Source organism: Nothobranchius furzeri, chromosome 3, assembly GCF_043380555.1.
Source record: "Nothobranchius furzeri strain GRZ-AD chromosome 3, NfurGRZ-RIMD1, whole genome shotgun sequence".
NCBI lineage: Eukaryota > Metazoa > Chordata > Actinopteri > Cyprinodontiformes > Nothobranchiidae > Nothobranchius > Nothobranchius furzeri.
Genome location: NC_091743.1, coordinates 65,211,760 through 65,227,129, shown reverse-complemented (window position 1 = coordinate 65,227,129; position 15,370 = coordinate 65,211,760). Strand labels below are relative to the sequence as shown.

Sequence of the window (15,370 nt, the reverse complement as noted above, 5' to 3'; positions counted from 1 at the left end):
GAGACACTTCAGCAACCGGTAAGGTTTTAGATGTTGGTGCTATTTAAAGAGAAACCCGCTTCAAAAGATCCGAAGTATGCCAGAAGACCGGTTAAGCGCATCCATCGGGTTCAGACTTCCGTTTCTCCGTGACTTGTGTAAGTTTTCTCTCATAAACTCAAGACGAGGCGTGTCGTATCAGAATAAATCATCACTGGGAGTGGCCTGTTCACACACGACTTACACAACAGGCTACTCTAAAGGTCAGGTGCTTTACTGCAAATAAAACTTGACTGATGACGATAAGGGTTCCGGCCAAAGTGCGGCCCTACTTTTATTCATTACACAAAAAAATAAGGAAATCAGTTTTTTTATACAACAAATGGCATAAATATAAAATACAATAAATAATAAATAAAAATGAACAGTTGCTTTAAGACATGATGTAAACAAACAAAGATGTGTGATAAAGTCTTTTTCCATCTCTTTAGCCCTGAGTGAAGTAAGAGTTTGCAGTTTTAAACAAAATCTTTTTAAGTCACAGAAATGAGAAGCAGACAGGCTGAAGGATCCAAGATCAGTGGTAGGTCAGAGCGAGTGCTTGGAATAAGGCACCCTCATTTCTAAAGAGCACTGAATGCTTCTGAGTGAACAAGCACCCTCACAGTCACTAACTACATAATAAAACGTGTTTATGTTCAACATATCAGACATTTTATATAAATTATTCTCCTCTGTTACTACATAGCAGTTGTGCAGTCTCAGTTCGGTCTGAGGGGATTGGAGGGCTCTCTTCAGTCATGCAACGCTGTGCCACCCAAATTTTTTTTTTAAATCTGCAGCGTGGCTCAGGTTCACCCTCCTCTTCAGTCCTCATCCTCCACGAGTGAAATGGCATGGACGGTCAGTGCACTTTGATTTGGAGGAATGCTTAGATCACACTGCAAAGACTCTGAGAGGGGTGGTCTCGTCTTTCAGGCCCAGGATGCTGTAGAATATTCTCTTCATGTGACCGGGTAACCGAACGCCGATGTTGGCAATGTCCCTGTAAGAAAACGGCAAACGGCTTTTTAGAAACACGGCCTCCAATCAAGAAGAAAACAGTGGAAAATATTCATGTTATGGATTAATAATTAAAATATTACTGAGATATTTAAATGGGACATATGGCATTTTCTTGAGTTATTATAGTTCTGTGGTTGATACAAAACATGTTTATGAAGTTCTTTGCACAAATCCCTCTCACATAAAGTGACTTCGGCAGTTTTATTCTTGACATTTTCAGCACCTTCCAGAATGAGCCATCTCAGGGCTCTGTCCCTGTAAGAAAACAATCTGGAGCTAGCCACACCCACCCGTCCCCTGCACTTCTGGAATAATGCTGTACGTAAATAAGCCATTAGGTCACTTGTATTGACGTAATCTACATATATGTTAAATCGTATTGCTGCAATAGTCTTTTATTTTGAAATTTACCACATTTCTACACTGAAACGTGTGATTTCCTGTCTAGCCGTATGTTGATTGCAGAAATAGTGGAACCTTATCCTATCTGTGGCGGTGCAGCGCGGCGTGCCGCTTCAGCACTTTCTGTTCCACTAACGGTTTGGACAGAACTATTTGTAAGGTGGTCACATCCCTTTTTCATTCAGAGAATGTAAGGTCGACATTTTTAAAGAGATCTTAAAAAGTATTACATCTGAATGACTTAAACCTGCTCAGATACCCTGTTTATTGTGGCAGGAGAAAACGAGAAGAAGCGTTCCTGCATCATCAAACTGGAAAACTAATGTCTGAGCTGCAGAGCCAAATACTTTTCCTGAATTATAAGAATGCAGCCAGTTGTGGGATGAGTCATCCAAAAGCCTCACAGGGCTGCATCTGTGCCATGTGTGCACTTACTCAGGCTTCAGATCGAGCACCTGCTCCATGCTGGTTACCCCCGCGCTAGAAAAACTGTCCTTGTACTGGCTCATCTTAATGGATTCAAGCCACTCGGGCACCGATCTGAAGGTGGTGTTGTCACAGCCACTGGTGCTGGGTAGGCGGATGGAAACCCTGTAGAGAATAATGGGTATCAGCATCTAAAGGTATGTATGTGCGTCTGTGTGAGATTTATTTCCAGCATTCTCATTTTCTGAGTCCATACCGTGGGTCAAAGTCCGCAATCGTCTTCAAAGACTCTGGATTTTTAAGAAGTTTATCCAAAATGCTGACGATGTCTGAAAAACGAGGCCGTTTGAGGCGGTCGTGCTGCCAACACTGCTGCATGAGCTGGTAGATAGCCGAAGGGCAGTCCATCGGGGCAGGAAGCCTGAAGCCCTCGTTGATAGCCTTCATGACCTGAGGAAGAGGAAGAGGCAGAGTGATGGAAGAGCCTGGATTTAAGGTATTCTTGTGACCAGTAATCTGTTTGAATGGGTAGCAGTCCAACCCCCCCCCCCACACACACACACACACACACACACACACACACACCCACACACACCCACACACACACACACACACACACACACGACACCCAAACAATCAGTCATCACAGCCATAGGGGTCACGGCAGACGAAACATACCTCATGGTTGTTCATTTCCCAGTAGGGCCGTTCTCCAAATGCCATGACTTCCCACATGACGATACCAAAACTCCACACGTCGCTGGCTGAAGTGAATTTCCTGATGGCGATGGCCTCTGGGGCGGTCCAGCGAATGGGGATCTTACCTCCCTGACACAAGAGAAACATCAACAAATCATATTTAAACCGTGATGGGAAAGAAAATCCAGAGCGGTGAAAGAATAACACTTCAGACGGAGCACTTGAGAGTGGAAACAACTAACAATGCACCATTTGTTTGGGTTTAAAAAAAAAAGTAAAAGAAATTGAATCTCCTGCTTTTTAGACAGAAATATCACTTAGACTCACTCTGGTTGTGTATGTCCCCTCCAGATCATCCTGCAGGATGCGAGAAAGTCCAAAGTCAGACACCTTACACTCCAGGTTGCTGTTGACCAGGACGTTTCTTGCTGCCAGGTCCCGGTGGACGTAGTTCATTTCACTGAGGTATTTCATGCCATTAGCAATACCCTGCAGCATTCCCACGAGCTGGTACGTGCCGATGTCCTTCTCATGATCCTAAAGGGAAATAGAAGGAAAACCAAACTTTAGCTTTTGTTTTCTTTAGAGAAATACATGGCAACAAACAATAACAGATATGAATTAGACATAGCCAATTTTACACAATGTTATATTTTACTAAGGATATTTAATATTATCGTCTGACACTGGCATTAAAACGTAATATTGGAATATAGATATGTGATATCAGTTGACTAAAATTATTTCATTTTTCTCTGTTTTTATTTTTAATAAACAGGGAACCCAAGATATATGGTAGTACCGGGTAGTTGGAAATTAAGATCTAGACTATATTGGTATATCGTTTTATCGGATATTGTTATATCAGATATCGTTATGTCAGATATCTTCATATCGGATATCTTCATATTGGATATCGTTATATCAGTATAAAAGCTGATATCGAACATACACATGTTTAACCCCACAAATGGTGCATTTATTTACATCATTTTCCAAAAATTTAAACATTCTGGACAACAAATAATGAGAGAAAATGAAACATTCCTCTTGTTTACAGTCAGCGTCTCACACTTACTTTCAGATATATGTCTAGAGCTCCATTCTCCATGTATTCTGTCACTATCATGGCGTGCTTGACTGAAAATAAAAGTAACAAAAGTTGTTTATTAAAAACAAAACATCACATAACATTGACAGCAAGAAAGGCATTGGTATTTGAACATTCGTGTGAGGCTGTTGACTCACATTTGGTGACGACTCCCTCCAGATGAATGATATTTGGATGAAAGAACTGACCCATGATGCTGGCCTCGCTCAAGAAGTCCTGCCTCTGTTTCTCAGTGTAGCCAGGCTTCAGGGTCTTAATGGCCACGGGCACCTGCCCTTTACGGGTCTTCATCACACCACGAAACACTTCCCCAAACTCTCCTGATTGACGCACAGAAAGCAGTTGGAAAAGTTGCAAAATAATTTCATATAAAGGAACGTAGAGAGAAAAAAAAAGACGCTCTTACCAACACCAATAACTTTTTGTTTGCTGATCACATTTGGGTCTATTTCCGTGACAAACTTTAGGATTGCAGTGTTCGGGTCCTCATATGTGTGCGGGTCAACGTACGCCTTCAGAGCCTTTATCTGATCTTCAGAAAGGGGATCCTCGGGTCCTCTCCTGCCACAAGAGCTCAGCTTCCTGGGAGACAAAACAAGGCTAATCACTACAAGACCACACAGGACTGGCGTTTCTGTAATTGTAGGTCAGCCTTGGCACCAGTTATTACTTCTAAACTGTCCTTGAGCTTGTGGCTGATAATCACATAGTTTCCAGGTTGGTAGATGCAACATTTATCTCCTGTTGAATGAACCAACCTTCGGCGCAGCAGCAGGAAGGCCACGACAACAAGCAGAATCACAGCCACTCCGGCGACGGCTCCCATCACCATGGTGGACTTGTTCTGTGTCCGAGACTCAGCTGTGCACATTCACAGAAACATTTGAATTGAGACATTAAAGGAATAAAAAATAAAAATCAGACTTGGTTTCTGTAGATGCTAACGTGGTCTGCACCTAAAGGAGATGTCTGAAACTCCTGTTCCGTGCTGTAGCTGCCAGGTACTCCCTCTGGACTCAAGGCCTGGACTCTGAACACATATGTGGTGTCTGAGGTGAGATCAGTAATCTGGACAGAGTTTTTATCCAAAATAAGCACCGTGTAGGTGGTCACATCGCTCTCGCCGTCAACATCCTGCAAAAATCACATTTAAAATTTCAGATTTAAAAGGAATTTGACCTAAAACAGCTTTGAATTGTGTGGAAAAGAAAGGATGAGTGATGGTAAACCTGTGTCTTACTTTTTTACGGTACATAAGCTCATAGCGGTGACTGATGTGGGCTGGAGGTCTACGAGACAGAGTCCAGGACAGAGACAGACTGGTGGGGCTGCGATCGTCCAGATGGATCAACGCCACCTTCGGGGGAGCTAACAGTCGACGAGACACAGAAAGCAAAATAATGGTTAGAGGCTAATCACAGTGCTTGGGAGGGATACTTGGAAATGAAAGCCTTTGGGACTGAGTAGGTCAGACTCAAATTCCTCTCTCTGTAGTAAGCCCATCTTTTCTAGAAGCCTTTAATTGAAAGGTACAAGGTTACATGAAAAATGGCTGAACAGCTCGTCACTCTCTTAGATCTCATGTTACACTTTACAGCTCATTGCCTTAACAAAATCATACCTAATTCTTTTTAAGGACTCATGCACTCGAAACACTACATTTACATACATCACTACATTTGCTGTGGTCTCTAGTATGAATGAATGCCTTCCGTGTTACTTTCTGTGGTAAAAATAAAGCTCTGGCGCTCCTGTTTCAAGAAGTAGAAGAAAGCCGGAGTGAGAGGGCAGAAAAAAGCAGGATTTGGAATCTTATTCATTAATATTCGTGATATTCAGACATCTCACTTGTGTTTGGCTAACAGCAATGCATCTCTTCCACTGCCTCCATTCTCTCTGCATGTTTTTCTCACCAAGTAACACAAACTTGAAGGATTTCTGTCATGTTGTGGAGTTGCTAATGCTAATGTAAGCATCTGTTAGCTGAGACGCGCTCTACTCTCTCCTGGACGCTAAATCAACAGCCCACCCCGTTGCGAGCCAAGATGGAGGAGTCAATGAATGCTAATTTTCAGTGTGACGTAGATCTGTGTGGCGTTTTCTGACCCAAGCCAAGAAGACTCTCTAAACAAAACAAAATCTCACTTGTATAATCCAGAGCAGTGGTGATGACTGCAGTCGCCCCCTTGGTGCCATATTGGGACACTCCACTATGAGCCTCCACAGTAAATGTGTAGTTGAGATGAGAATCCAGGCCACTAATAACCACTGTTGTGTCCTGGATGTCTGTAGGACCCGTCTCAAAGTGGATCGTCTCTCCACAGGGGATGCACAAAGTCTGGTCACAAATCTCACACGCCACGCTGTATGTGAGGTCACCGCGGCCTCCGGTCACCAGCGGCGGGCTCCAGGACAGCAGCAGCCGACCATCTCCAGACACGGTGGTGGACGTGAGATCGAGCGGAGCACTGGGTGGAGCTTCAGGAGGAAATCAACGACAGAAACAACTCTTAAATGCTTTTAAATGTGCTGAAAGCCAACTTTATATGAGAGTGAGTGATGTTTTTACCAGAGCAGGGTGACGTCGGATGGTCCGAAGGCGAGCGGAAGAAACCGTCCTCGCAGAGGCACTCGGTGGCACCAGCTGATGAGGGCTTAGTGTTGTCTGGACAAACTTGACATAACTCACTGGACATGGATGGCTTGAAGTAGCCCGGTTTACATTCTGTGTGGTGGAAAGAGGGTGTGTTGGTTTTAACATGGCATATGAAACAGACAAACACAGGAAAGGAATGCCTGATCAAAAAGCAAACAATAAGCCGCCTCCGTCAGACCAGCCCCCTCCCAACCAACAGGAAGCTTTTGCTGTGAGTAACATGTAATCATTGGGTCTTTGTATCCAGAAGCATGAGAAGGGATTTCCCTGACGATTTGCCTTTACTCGCCCGCTTTTGCCCAGAGGCCTGATCTCAGGTCGCACTGCCAGTGTCAACCGGATGACAGCCGAGCAGTAAATCAGGTGATCCCATCTGCCTGTGAACTCTAGTCCGCAGCTCAAATTTCTGGTAAATAATACTTTTGTTTTGCCAAAGGAAACGGCACCTTGGACGCTGGTGAAGCGTTTGTTTCAGAGATAAACACCCTTCCAGGGCAAAAAGAAAGGTTAACGAACATGCGGACAGGACAGAAATCAGAGCTAAAGAGCTGTGATTCAGTCTAAGGCCGATGTTTCCTCTCTCACTTCCTTCCTTCCGTAGAAGCACATGCACATATTTTCTGAGTGAAGTAAGGCCTCGGAGCAGAGTCTCTTTAAACACACGGAGCTTACGTACAGATCTCATCTCTGCTTTCATCTTTTTTGAGGACCAGCCTTTCATCTGACCCCTGAGCTGGTGGCAGAGGGATGAAGAGGCCGAGAGAATCCTGCACTGAAGACACGACGCGCTGCTTCCCCGCTAAAGCCGAAGGACCTTTTCACCCCAAGTGCTGTCACAGCAGAGAAGGGGCAGGTTGAATTTAGACGAATAGAAGGGGGTTGGGGGTAAAGGTCTGGAGCACCAACAGAAGCTCTCTCTGGGGAGTCGCTCGGCGGCAGTGGGGGGTGTAGCCGGAGTTATTTCGAATAAGAAAAGGGGGCCAGCCCATTTTATCTTGAGCTGGAACAGCAGGACCTCGGTCACGTCCTAAAGAAACTACAACCCTATTCATCCATTGTCTGTGAGATTGGACTGAGTGGTGCCATAAATATGTTGCATCAGTCTTAACTCACATGTGTGCAGAGCAGAAAGCACCAAAAACGGTTCATGCAGACTTGGAGAAAAGTTGCAGCTTAGGGTGAAATTGTTCAAAACTTTCTGTAGTTTATGCTCCTGACTGCCTCTGCACCTCTCTGACCACAGAGCATGAATAGAGCTTAATGCACCGGCGCATCTATTAATTGAACCTGTTTTCTAGGCTCTTTTGTGCTCCGGCCTGTTGTTCTAATGAGTGGGAACGTGGATTAGGGAGGTTGTTGCCTGTGTTGACAACCGGATGAAAGAGCAGAAGGAGGCTGAAGCGAGGCATGTCATTGGCTAACAGCTGTCCTGTTGCTCCACTAATCCTCTTGACTAAATTACACTCCACACCTAAGAATCCACAAAAACAATCTCCACATGCGCCAACTGTCGGCTCGTTCCCCACCATTGACAATCTGCTTATTTGTGTCCGTCAGCATTCCTCGCCATGTCGCTCCGCTTCCTTTAACCGCAACAGTTGGGCCCTTTGGTGGAATCTGTTAGGATATCACTTTCTCTTGTTATGGTAAAACAGGAACGAGCCGGAGAGATTCCCGGAACGGAAATTTACTGACAAGCTTCTTTTTAAAAAAGTGTGATAACAGATGTTTCCTTCGTCCTAATAATCAGTTTATCATTCAGACTTTGGGTTCTTATCCTTCCCTGTTATAAAAACGACTTCCTGTCTTTTTGTGCCAACTTCCATTTCAAGTGCGGTCGTCATCAGGAAAACTCAAAGGCTGATACATCCCTCTGCTCCGTCTCCATGTGCTTTGAAGTATCTGCTTTTATCTGGTGATTGGCCTTCTTAATCGACTTTGTGGCTCATGTTAAAGGCCAAATAAAAACATGCGGTGAAGTGTGTCACAGTTCAGAAAAGGTTCTGGTTCTTATAGGGGAAACATTCCTACATTAAAATGTTGATTTGACGTAGAGGCCGACCGATATGTTTTTTTAAGGCTGATGCCGATACCGATTTTTAAAGAATTTTGTTGCAGATGGCCAATATCTAAATTACTATTATATTATACATATATATATATACATATATATATATATATATATACGTATATATATATATATATATATATATATATATATATATATATATATATATATATATATATATATATATATATATATATATATATATATATAAAACAAACTTAAAACATAAAAACGGTGTTGGGATCCTTCGGGTCCTTTCTACCGTCTAGTAGTGGCAGCAGGCGGCCATGCAGGTGCCTGTTTAAAAAAAATGTATTACTTTTTTTTAATCAGCTTTTAAAAATAATTTTGGCCGACATAGAAAAAGGTGAATATATCGATCTGTCTCTAATTTTAAGCACTTTTAGCACCAAAAAGAACAAAATTAGTCAACAGGAATACAATTTTCCTAATTATAGTTTAAAAAATGGTTAATTGCCTTCTAAGGGTTCTACAACCCCCCAAGGCGCTTCACAGCACAATCAGTCATCCACACATTCACACACTGGTGATGATGAACTACAGAGTAGCCACAGTTGCCCTGGGGCGCACGGATGGAGGCGAGACTGCCGAGCACTGGCCCCACCAGTCCCGCCAACACAACCGCAGCATTCTCTGGCAGGAGCTGGGATCGAGCCTACAACCTTCCGATTACCGTACAACCCGCTCTATCTCATGAGCTACAGCTGCCCTTAACAAGCAATCAAATAATTACTCATTTCCTTCAGTCGGCATGAACTTGACTAATTACAGGAACAGTTTCAGAATACCACATTCTTTTTTCAGCCAAGGTGACTTGGACCATCGGGAATGATAAACCGCAGCCTGACTTAGGAGTGTCAGCTTCATCCCTGCAATCTGTGGTTTCTGTTGCCGTAGAAACCAGCGCAAAACAAACACTTGAGAGGAGACACACCGCTCAGGTAGTGGTTCTGACACGGCCCTTCCTTGGGTCAATCAGTGCTGTAGGTATGAGGTGACATCAGGATGAAAGAATTCGTGTAAGAAATCCCCCTCGGCACGCCGGGGCCTTTTCCTCCCTCCTTCCTCTTCACTCCATACCCTCTCTCTCTCTCTCTCTCTCTCTCTCTCTCTCTCTCTCTCTCTCTCTCTCTCTCTCTCTCTCTCTCTCTCTCTCTCCTCCCACGTTTCCTCCAGACAGTTCAACACACCACACCCCAGAATACCAAAGGACAGAAAAACTTCCACACAAAGAGCACATACAGTAAGAACGCCACACTCACATCCTTTTCCTACTTCAGAGTTGTAATTATGCTGTATTTAAGCTTCTGTGTTTTATTTTGGGTTTTATAAACATTAAAATGTCTAAAAAAATCTGCGCCTGTAAAAATAACATTTTTATTTACTATAAAATGTAAATAAAGTAAATGATGAGCATGTGGAACCAAATTAATAAAAATAACTAATTTGCCAGAAGGCATTTCCCTCTTCACGTTATTCTGTTCTTTATATAAGGGCTCTTTGATCATTTACATAAAGTTACACACAGCTAGGACATAATTTTCTGAACTGTCAGTTATCATAGCGTGCCCATATAGTCATAAAGCAGTGCTTTTGAGCCAAGCCCCATTCCTGAAACCTGAGCGACCAGCGACACAAAACAATGAAATGTTAGGCAACAGGTAAATATATGATAAGGTGTCAGAAGCAAACAGGTCACATTTCCTCATAGCTCCATTCATCGGTATGAAATGAAAGAACCTGTTGTTGTCTTCGATGTTGCTAACCTGAAATTGTATTTCCAAACATAACTGACACAACATTCCTGGGACCATTACTCACTTCAAAAACAAACACAATTGCGAGCAGATCCATTGCAGTGCTTACCTTTGCAGGAGTCTTTTGTGGTTTCGTAGCCTGGGAGGCACTGGCACTGGCCCACAGGAACCACCCATTCACCCTCAGCTGAGCAGTAGATGCGTGGGGTGGCCTGACTGATGGCATTCTTCACGCAGGCTCCGTCCACGACTTTCAGCGCATCTGCCACCGTCTCTGGGAAGGCTGCCAAGCTCTGCACGGTGGACGGACACGTCTTGTAGTAGACTCTGACGGATAGCAGCGCCACGCAGGCGCCCACATCCTGAAAGGCCAGGTAGAAGCCTTTTCTGGACAGGGTCCCCACTGTCCTCGTCTCGGTGTTGATCTTAAGCACGCGGCCCCGGGTGACCTCATCAGGAGCGATGGTGGCCACTTTGCGGAACTGCCCTTTCCGGAAGTTGGTTCCCACATCGGCATCGGCCTCAGAAAGGAAGAGGTTGAACGTTTCTTTGCAGGTGACGGAGGAGCCGTCAAAGGTGTTGCAGTCTCGCACAACAAACCTGAGCTCCACCGAGACGCGACTGGTCCCGGGGGGGCCCTGAATGAAGGTCGTGCGCAACCAGTTGTCCTGTTCGGTTGTGTCTATACTGCACACACTGTATGTGTAAAACAGGGAGCCATTCACCACTGTCTGGACAATTTCCCACTGCAAACCACAAAGAAATTTCAGTTAACATGACAAAAGTCCCGATCACTAGCAGCAAGAAAGGCAGGAAAGACTTTTCTTTAGGAAGAGTTTTCCTGCCAAGAACCAGTTTAATAGATGGGACACCTCTTCTTTCATGGTTACTGAGATGCTCATAAAGCGTAGAAGTGAGCTGAAGCGATTTTTCCACACATTAAAGTTGTCTGGACATGTGCTGGCGCTCACGACGTGTGCGGTTTTCCATTTACGCACACATGGTTGCATGCAGGACGCAACCCCAACAAACACCGCTGCAGAACACCACCTTAAGTGGTGCCACACGCCACATGGCAGCAGCATCAGCAGCAATTAAAGGGTTCTGCTTTTACGAGGAGGAAGCAATGACGAAGAAAAGATTAAAAGACGTAGAATAAAGATTAAAGATTCACAATTCAGGTAGTAGCAGTTCAGGTGGGTTTCGGGGGGGAATCACAGATTTATGATGTTAATAAAAGGGAGGAAATACTAAATTTAAGTCTTCAGCAAATCTAAACACGTTTTGGGAAGTTTAACAAAGTTGTCAAAGACAAAGGGAAATCCTATCCGATGAATTCTTAGATCTTTGAGTGAAGCACAGCCCACACACTTGAACTGGCCACGTCCTGTTTCTTATTTTGGCTGGAAAGCCACTGAACTATAGATAGGAACGAGAGGGATGGCTCGGTGCATCTGGAAAAGACTTTCTTTTTCTTTTAGTCATGTCTTTCCATAGCGTACATTGTCCTGTGAGCGTGATCTTTAAATTCAAAAGTGATTCACATGGAAAACTACTCCTAAAAATACACTTTTATTGTTGTTTTATCGTTTCTGTGAAGAGAACACAGTTGACTATAATTGTAAAAATGTACTTTGGTACTGTAAATTTAAATGTAGGTTGAACTTTGACATTTTAATGGCATTCATAAGCTCTTTATGAAAGGGTAGCATTAACACAAGACAAGCTGGGCTCTGCCAAACCTCGTCCAGCTGCCTTTCATTCCATTTCTCCCAAAGAGACATTTTAGAGGTTTGAATGAGCAGAGGCAGACCTCTAGCAGAGTCCCCACTCTGGCTTTAAATGCTCAAAAACAAAAGTTTCACCAATCCACTTCTGCAGAGATGCTTACAAGCCAGGAACTTGGGAGTTGTAAGAATGCCATATGAAGTATAAATACTCACCCCGTTCTCATTTGGCTGCGTCAACCATCCTAACTCTGATCCCGAAGCTTTCATATCCAGCAACACATCTGCAGCGACAAAGAGATCAAACAACTTTTCACTCATAAACATAAATGTTTAAAAAGCTTTTGGTGTGTGTAAATAGGGATTCGTTTATATAGAAATGGATTTGATGCTTTGATCTTTAGGGGAAACTGTTTTATGAAGGGGGCACATGCCACGCTTTGACATTTTAATCAAGCATGTCGGTTTGATTCAGAATTTCATGGACCGTGTCCTTCGGAGCCCAGGATGCAGGACTAATAAAGTCTGAGAAAGGCGTGGGAAGTTAAATGACCGTGGCCAGGGCTATACATGAATCCACACCACGAGTCTAACGAAAAAAATGTGTCACATTTTAAATCATGAAACAGGTGCCCATAGGGACTCCTTCCACCGAGGCTGACACTGAGTTAGCTTATTCATGAAAAGACAAGGTGATGAAAAAAGATAGAAGGAAATTGCTCTGAAAGGTAAATAAATTTCATAAAAATTTTAGTATAAGAAAATTATTTACAAGTTTAACAGCGATCGTGCCAAGTGAGCGGTTTTAAGTTAAAAACACAAAATGTTGCCTCTGGAGTTAGGTGCGGCAAAAGTTAACTTATTTTAAAAGCTACTTACGTTCTTTTGACTGCAGGGAGATAAATATCCGGCTAATAAATAAAAACAGGAAGAGTCTGACCCGACGCAGCTCCATGTCCACTCAACTTTTTAAAAAGTTTTATTCGCGTTCTTTATTTTCGTTCTCTCTCCTCCGCCCGACCCACCGGCTCCACTTTTCTCTCTCTCCACCTTCTGAATGTGCGCGAGCCCAAACCACACACGAGCCCATTGAGAAACAGGTGGCGTCATAGCTCCTCCCCCTCTCAACTTTGGAATGTGGAAGAACTCCAAACTGGGTGATAATGGGCGGAGCCAATGAGCAGCAGCTGTGTCATTGAGAATATAAACCCCAATTAAACTGCAATATTTGCAGTTTTAATAGCAGATGTTTTTATTATTTAACTTTATATATATTTTTTACAAACATCAGCTCCACCTAAAATAACCCAATATTATATTTTTAAAGAAAAATTTGTTATTCAATTATCTTACTTTAACAATTTGGTATTTAAATGTAAGCCCTCTACTTAATAGATTTTTCTCCCCTTTTGTCACTTTAAACATTTTAATTTGTAATTGTTATTTTTTGTGTATACATATCAGTTGTTTCATATTTCAAAGTTAATAAAAGGGTGTTATTGTTTTATTACTATATTTCTACACAGGATTAAAACTAGAATTAAAACGTTTTGACACAGGAAACCAACATCATGAAGATGCAAGTTCTCACGAGGATAAAGTTGTTTTTGTTTTTATTTGGTCAACATGAACAACTTGATTACATGTGTCGATGATGAATAACATCATACTGTCACCCAAAATGTATGATACATACTACCCGGTGTTAACAGTAATACAAATGTCCATAATGGCCTGTCATGGCCCTGTCATGACCTGATGTTTTCTTGATGTTTTGACATGACCTGATGAAACCTGAAGTCCCCGTTGCTGATACTCACCCCTCCCTTTGGGCAATGTATTTCTGTCCAAAGTTCCTGTTTTGTGCTGAGACAGTAGCCGCTTCTTGTTCAAAACTGTTAGAAGAGCATATATTCAAATAAGATTGCTCAAATCGAAAATGTACCGACTTGTGACCCATCCCTGCTTTAGCTTGTGACCCATCCTTGCTTGAACGAATAAATACAGCCGTGACAAAGCCGAGAATCAGAACACTTTGAGCAGTGACTGAAGCAAGGCGGCTGGCCTTGCATGAGTACTGACGTGTTCTCCCTCTGCAGCGGTGAATCTTATCTTGACTGGTTTTTGACTCCAACATCAACTCAGAAGCAAACATATTTTTCTCCAATCGTCCCGAACCTGTCTTGGTCGCTTTTCAGGACCAACACCGGCCCAAAAAAAGTAGTCAGTTTTTTTTATATCACAATTGTCTATTTTTTGCTCATTTTAAATATATTTTAACCGTTTTCTAAATTCTGTTTTATATTTTTACATTTTTTGTTTTTGTGAAGCGCCTCGTGTTTTTTATCTTGAGAGGCGCTATAGAAATGCTATATAGAAATTAAATTTTCTTCTTCTTCTTCTTCTTCTTCTTCTTCTTCTTCTTCTTCACACAAATATTTTGTTGGACCACTTTTAACTTTGATTACAGCACACATTCGCTGTGGCATTGTTTGGATAAGTTTCTGCAGTGTCACAAGACTATTTTGTTTTCTTCGTAAAGTTAGCTTATTCACAAAAAAAAAGACAAAAGTTTGAATTCAGCTTTAATAAGAATGTATGAAAATCAGTTTTAGATGTTCCAGATTTATAATGGAAGGCTTTCTTGTGTTCCTTTGAATCTCTTTTCAGCAGATCTTTGGTGCCTTGGGAAATTTAATTTAAACAAACTGGATGTAAACAATTTATTCCAGTCCTTTTGCACTTGCACTTGGTCTTAAGACATAATGTACAAATCTTCTTGGAAGTTTGTTCTGACCAGGAGCAGCTGTAAATGTTTCAAAGTGGTGCCTGTGATATCGCACAAATTGTGTATATTCTCTTCCCTTTGGTGATTAAAGTGTGTTTAAGTTGGACAATCATTTCACCGTCTTCCAAGTAATTGCCCAAATCCTCCACATCTTGTCCAGGTCTTGTCTTTCCCACGGCTGGTAAGGGAGGGGTCAAGTGGGGGGGTGGTCTGGTATGAATATATGACTACTAATGAGACTGTCCTCAAAGCAGCCTCACAATTTGGGTATGAATATGTGGCTACAAAGAAAATGGAACAACAGCATCACCTAGCAACTCTTATTTAGAGGAATGTCAGAGTCAAGTCATCTCTGTGGAGCAGCGTGCACTTGGAAAGAAGAGCCCCTCAGGCTGAGAGCCAAAGAAGAACAACCATCCTGACAAAGAGCCTTCTAAAAAACCAACTGAAGGGTCGAACATTGTCTTGTCCATGTCTTGTCCAGCGTTACGATACACACAGACAGACAGGGCGACAGAAGCTGTTGAATAAATTGGATTTACAAGTTAAGTGTTTGCTGAATTATGACTTTCTGACCTGAAAAATCACTCGTTTTAGTTGTTTGCGAAACACGTAGTGTAACCAAGTTGGTGGAAAATTTCATCCCTTTGACCAGGAAGTAAAACATGTCC

The 15,370-nt window shown here is 42.7% G+C and overlaps 1 protein-coding gene across 1 annotated transcript; it reads right to left on the bottom strand.

Annotated features, from left to right (window-relative positions):
- Positions 1-276: 276 nt before the first annotated feature.
- Positions 277-12,971, bottom strand: epha2a (eph receptor A2 a). Its single transcript, XM_015958952.3, has 16 exons — positions 12,791-12,971; positions 12,128-12,195; positions 10,294-10,930; positions 6,252-6,407; positions 5,828-6,160; positions 4,923-5,050; positions 4,639-4,816; positions 4,441-4,543; positions 4,089-4,264; positions 3,820-4,002; positions 3,650-3,711; positions 2,899-3,108; positions 2,551-2,700; positions 2,129-2,322; positions 1,882-2,037; positions 277-1,024 (listed from the first exon to the last, which is right to left on the bottom strand). Exons 1-16 carry the CDS (start codon positions 12,864-12,866, stop codon positions 916-918), a joined length of 2,919 nt encoding a protein of 972 aa, XP_015814438.1. The 5' UTR covers positions 12,867-12,971; the 3' UTR covers positions 277-915.
- Positions 12,972-15,370: the final 2,399 nt, after the last annotated feature.

Excerpts from the sequence above, each read along its gene's own strand:
- epha2a (XM_015958952.3), bottom strand. The coding sequence starts at position 12,866 with ATGGAGCTGCGTCGGGTCAGACTCTTCCTGTTTTTATTTATTAGCCGG. Across the intron at positions 4,003-4,088 it reads ACAAAAAGTTATTGGTGTTG|GAGAGTTTGGGGAAGTGTTT; the intron begins GTAAGAGCGTCT and ends TGCGTCAATCAG. Across the intron at positions 2,038-2,128 it reads ATTGCGGACTTTGACCCACG|GGTTTCCATCCGCCTACCCA; the intron begins GTATGGACTCAG and ends TATTCTCTACAG.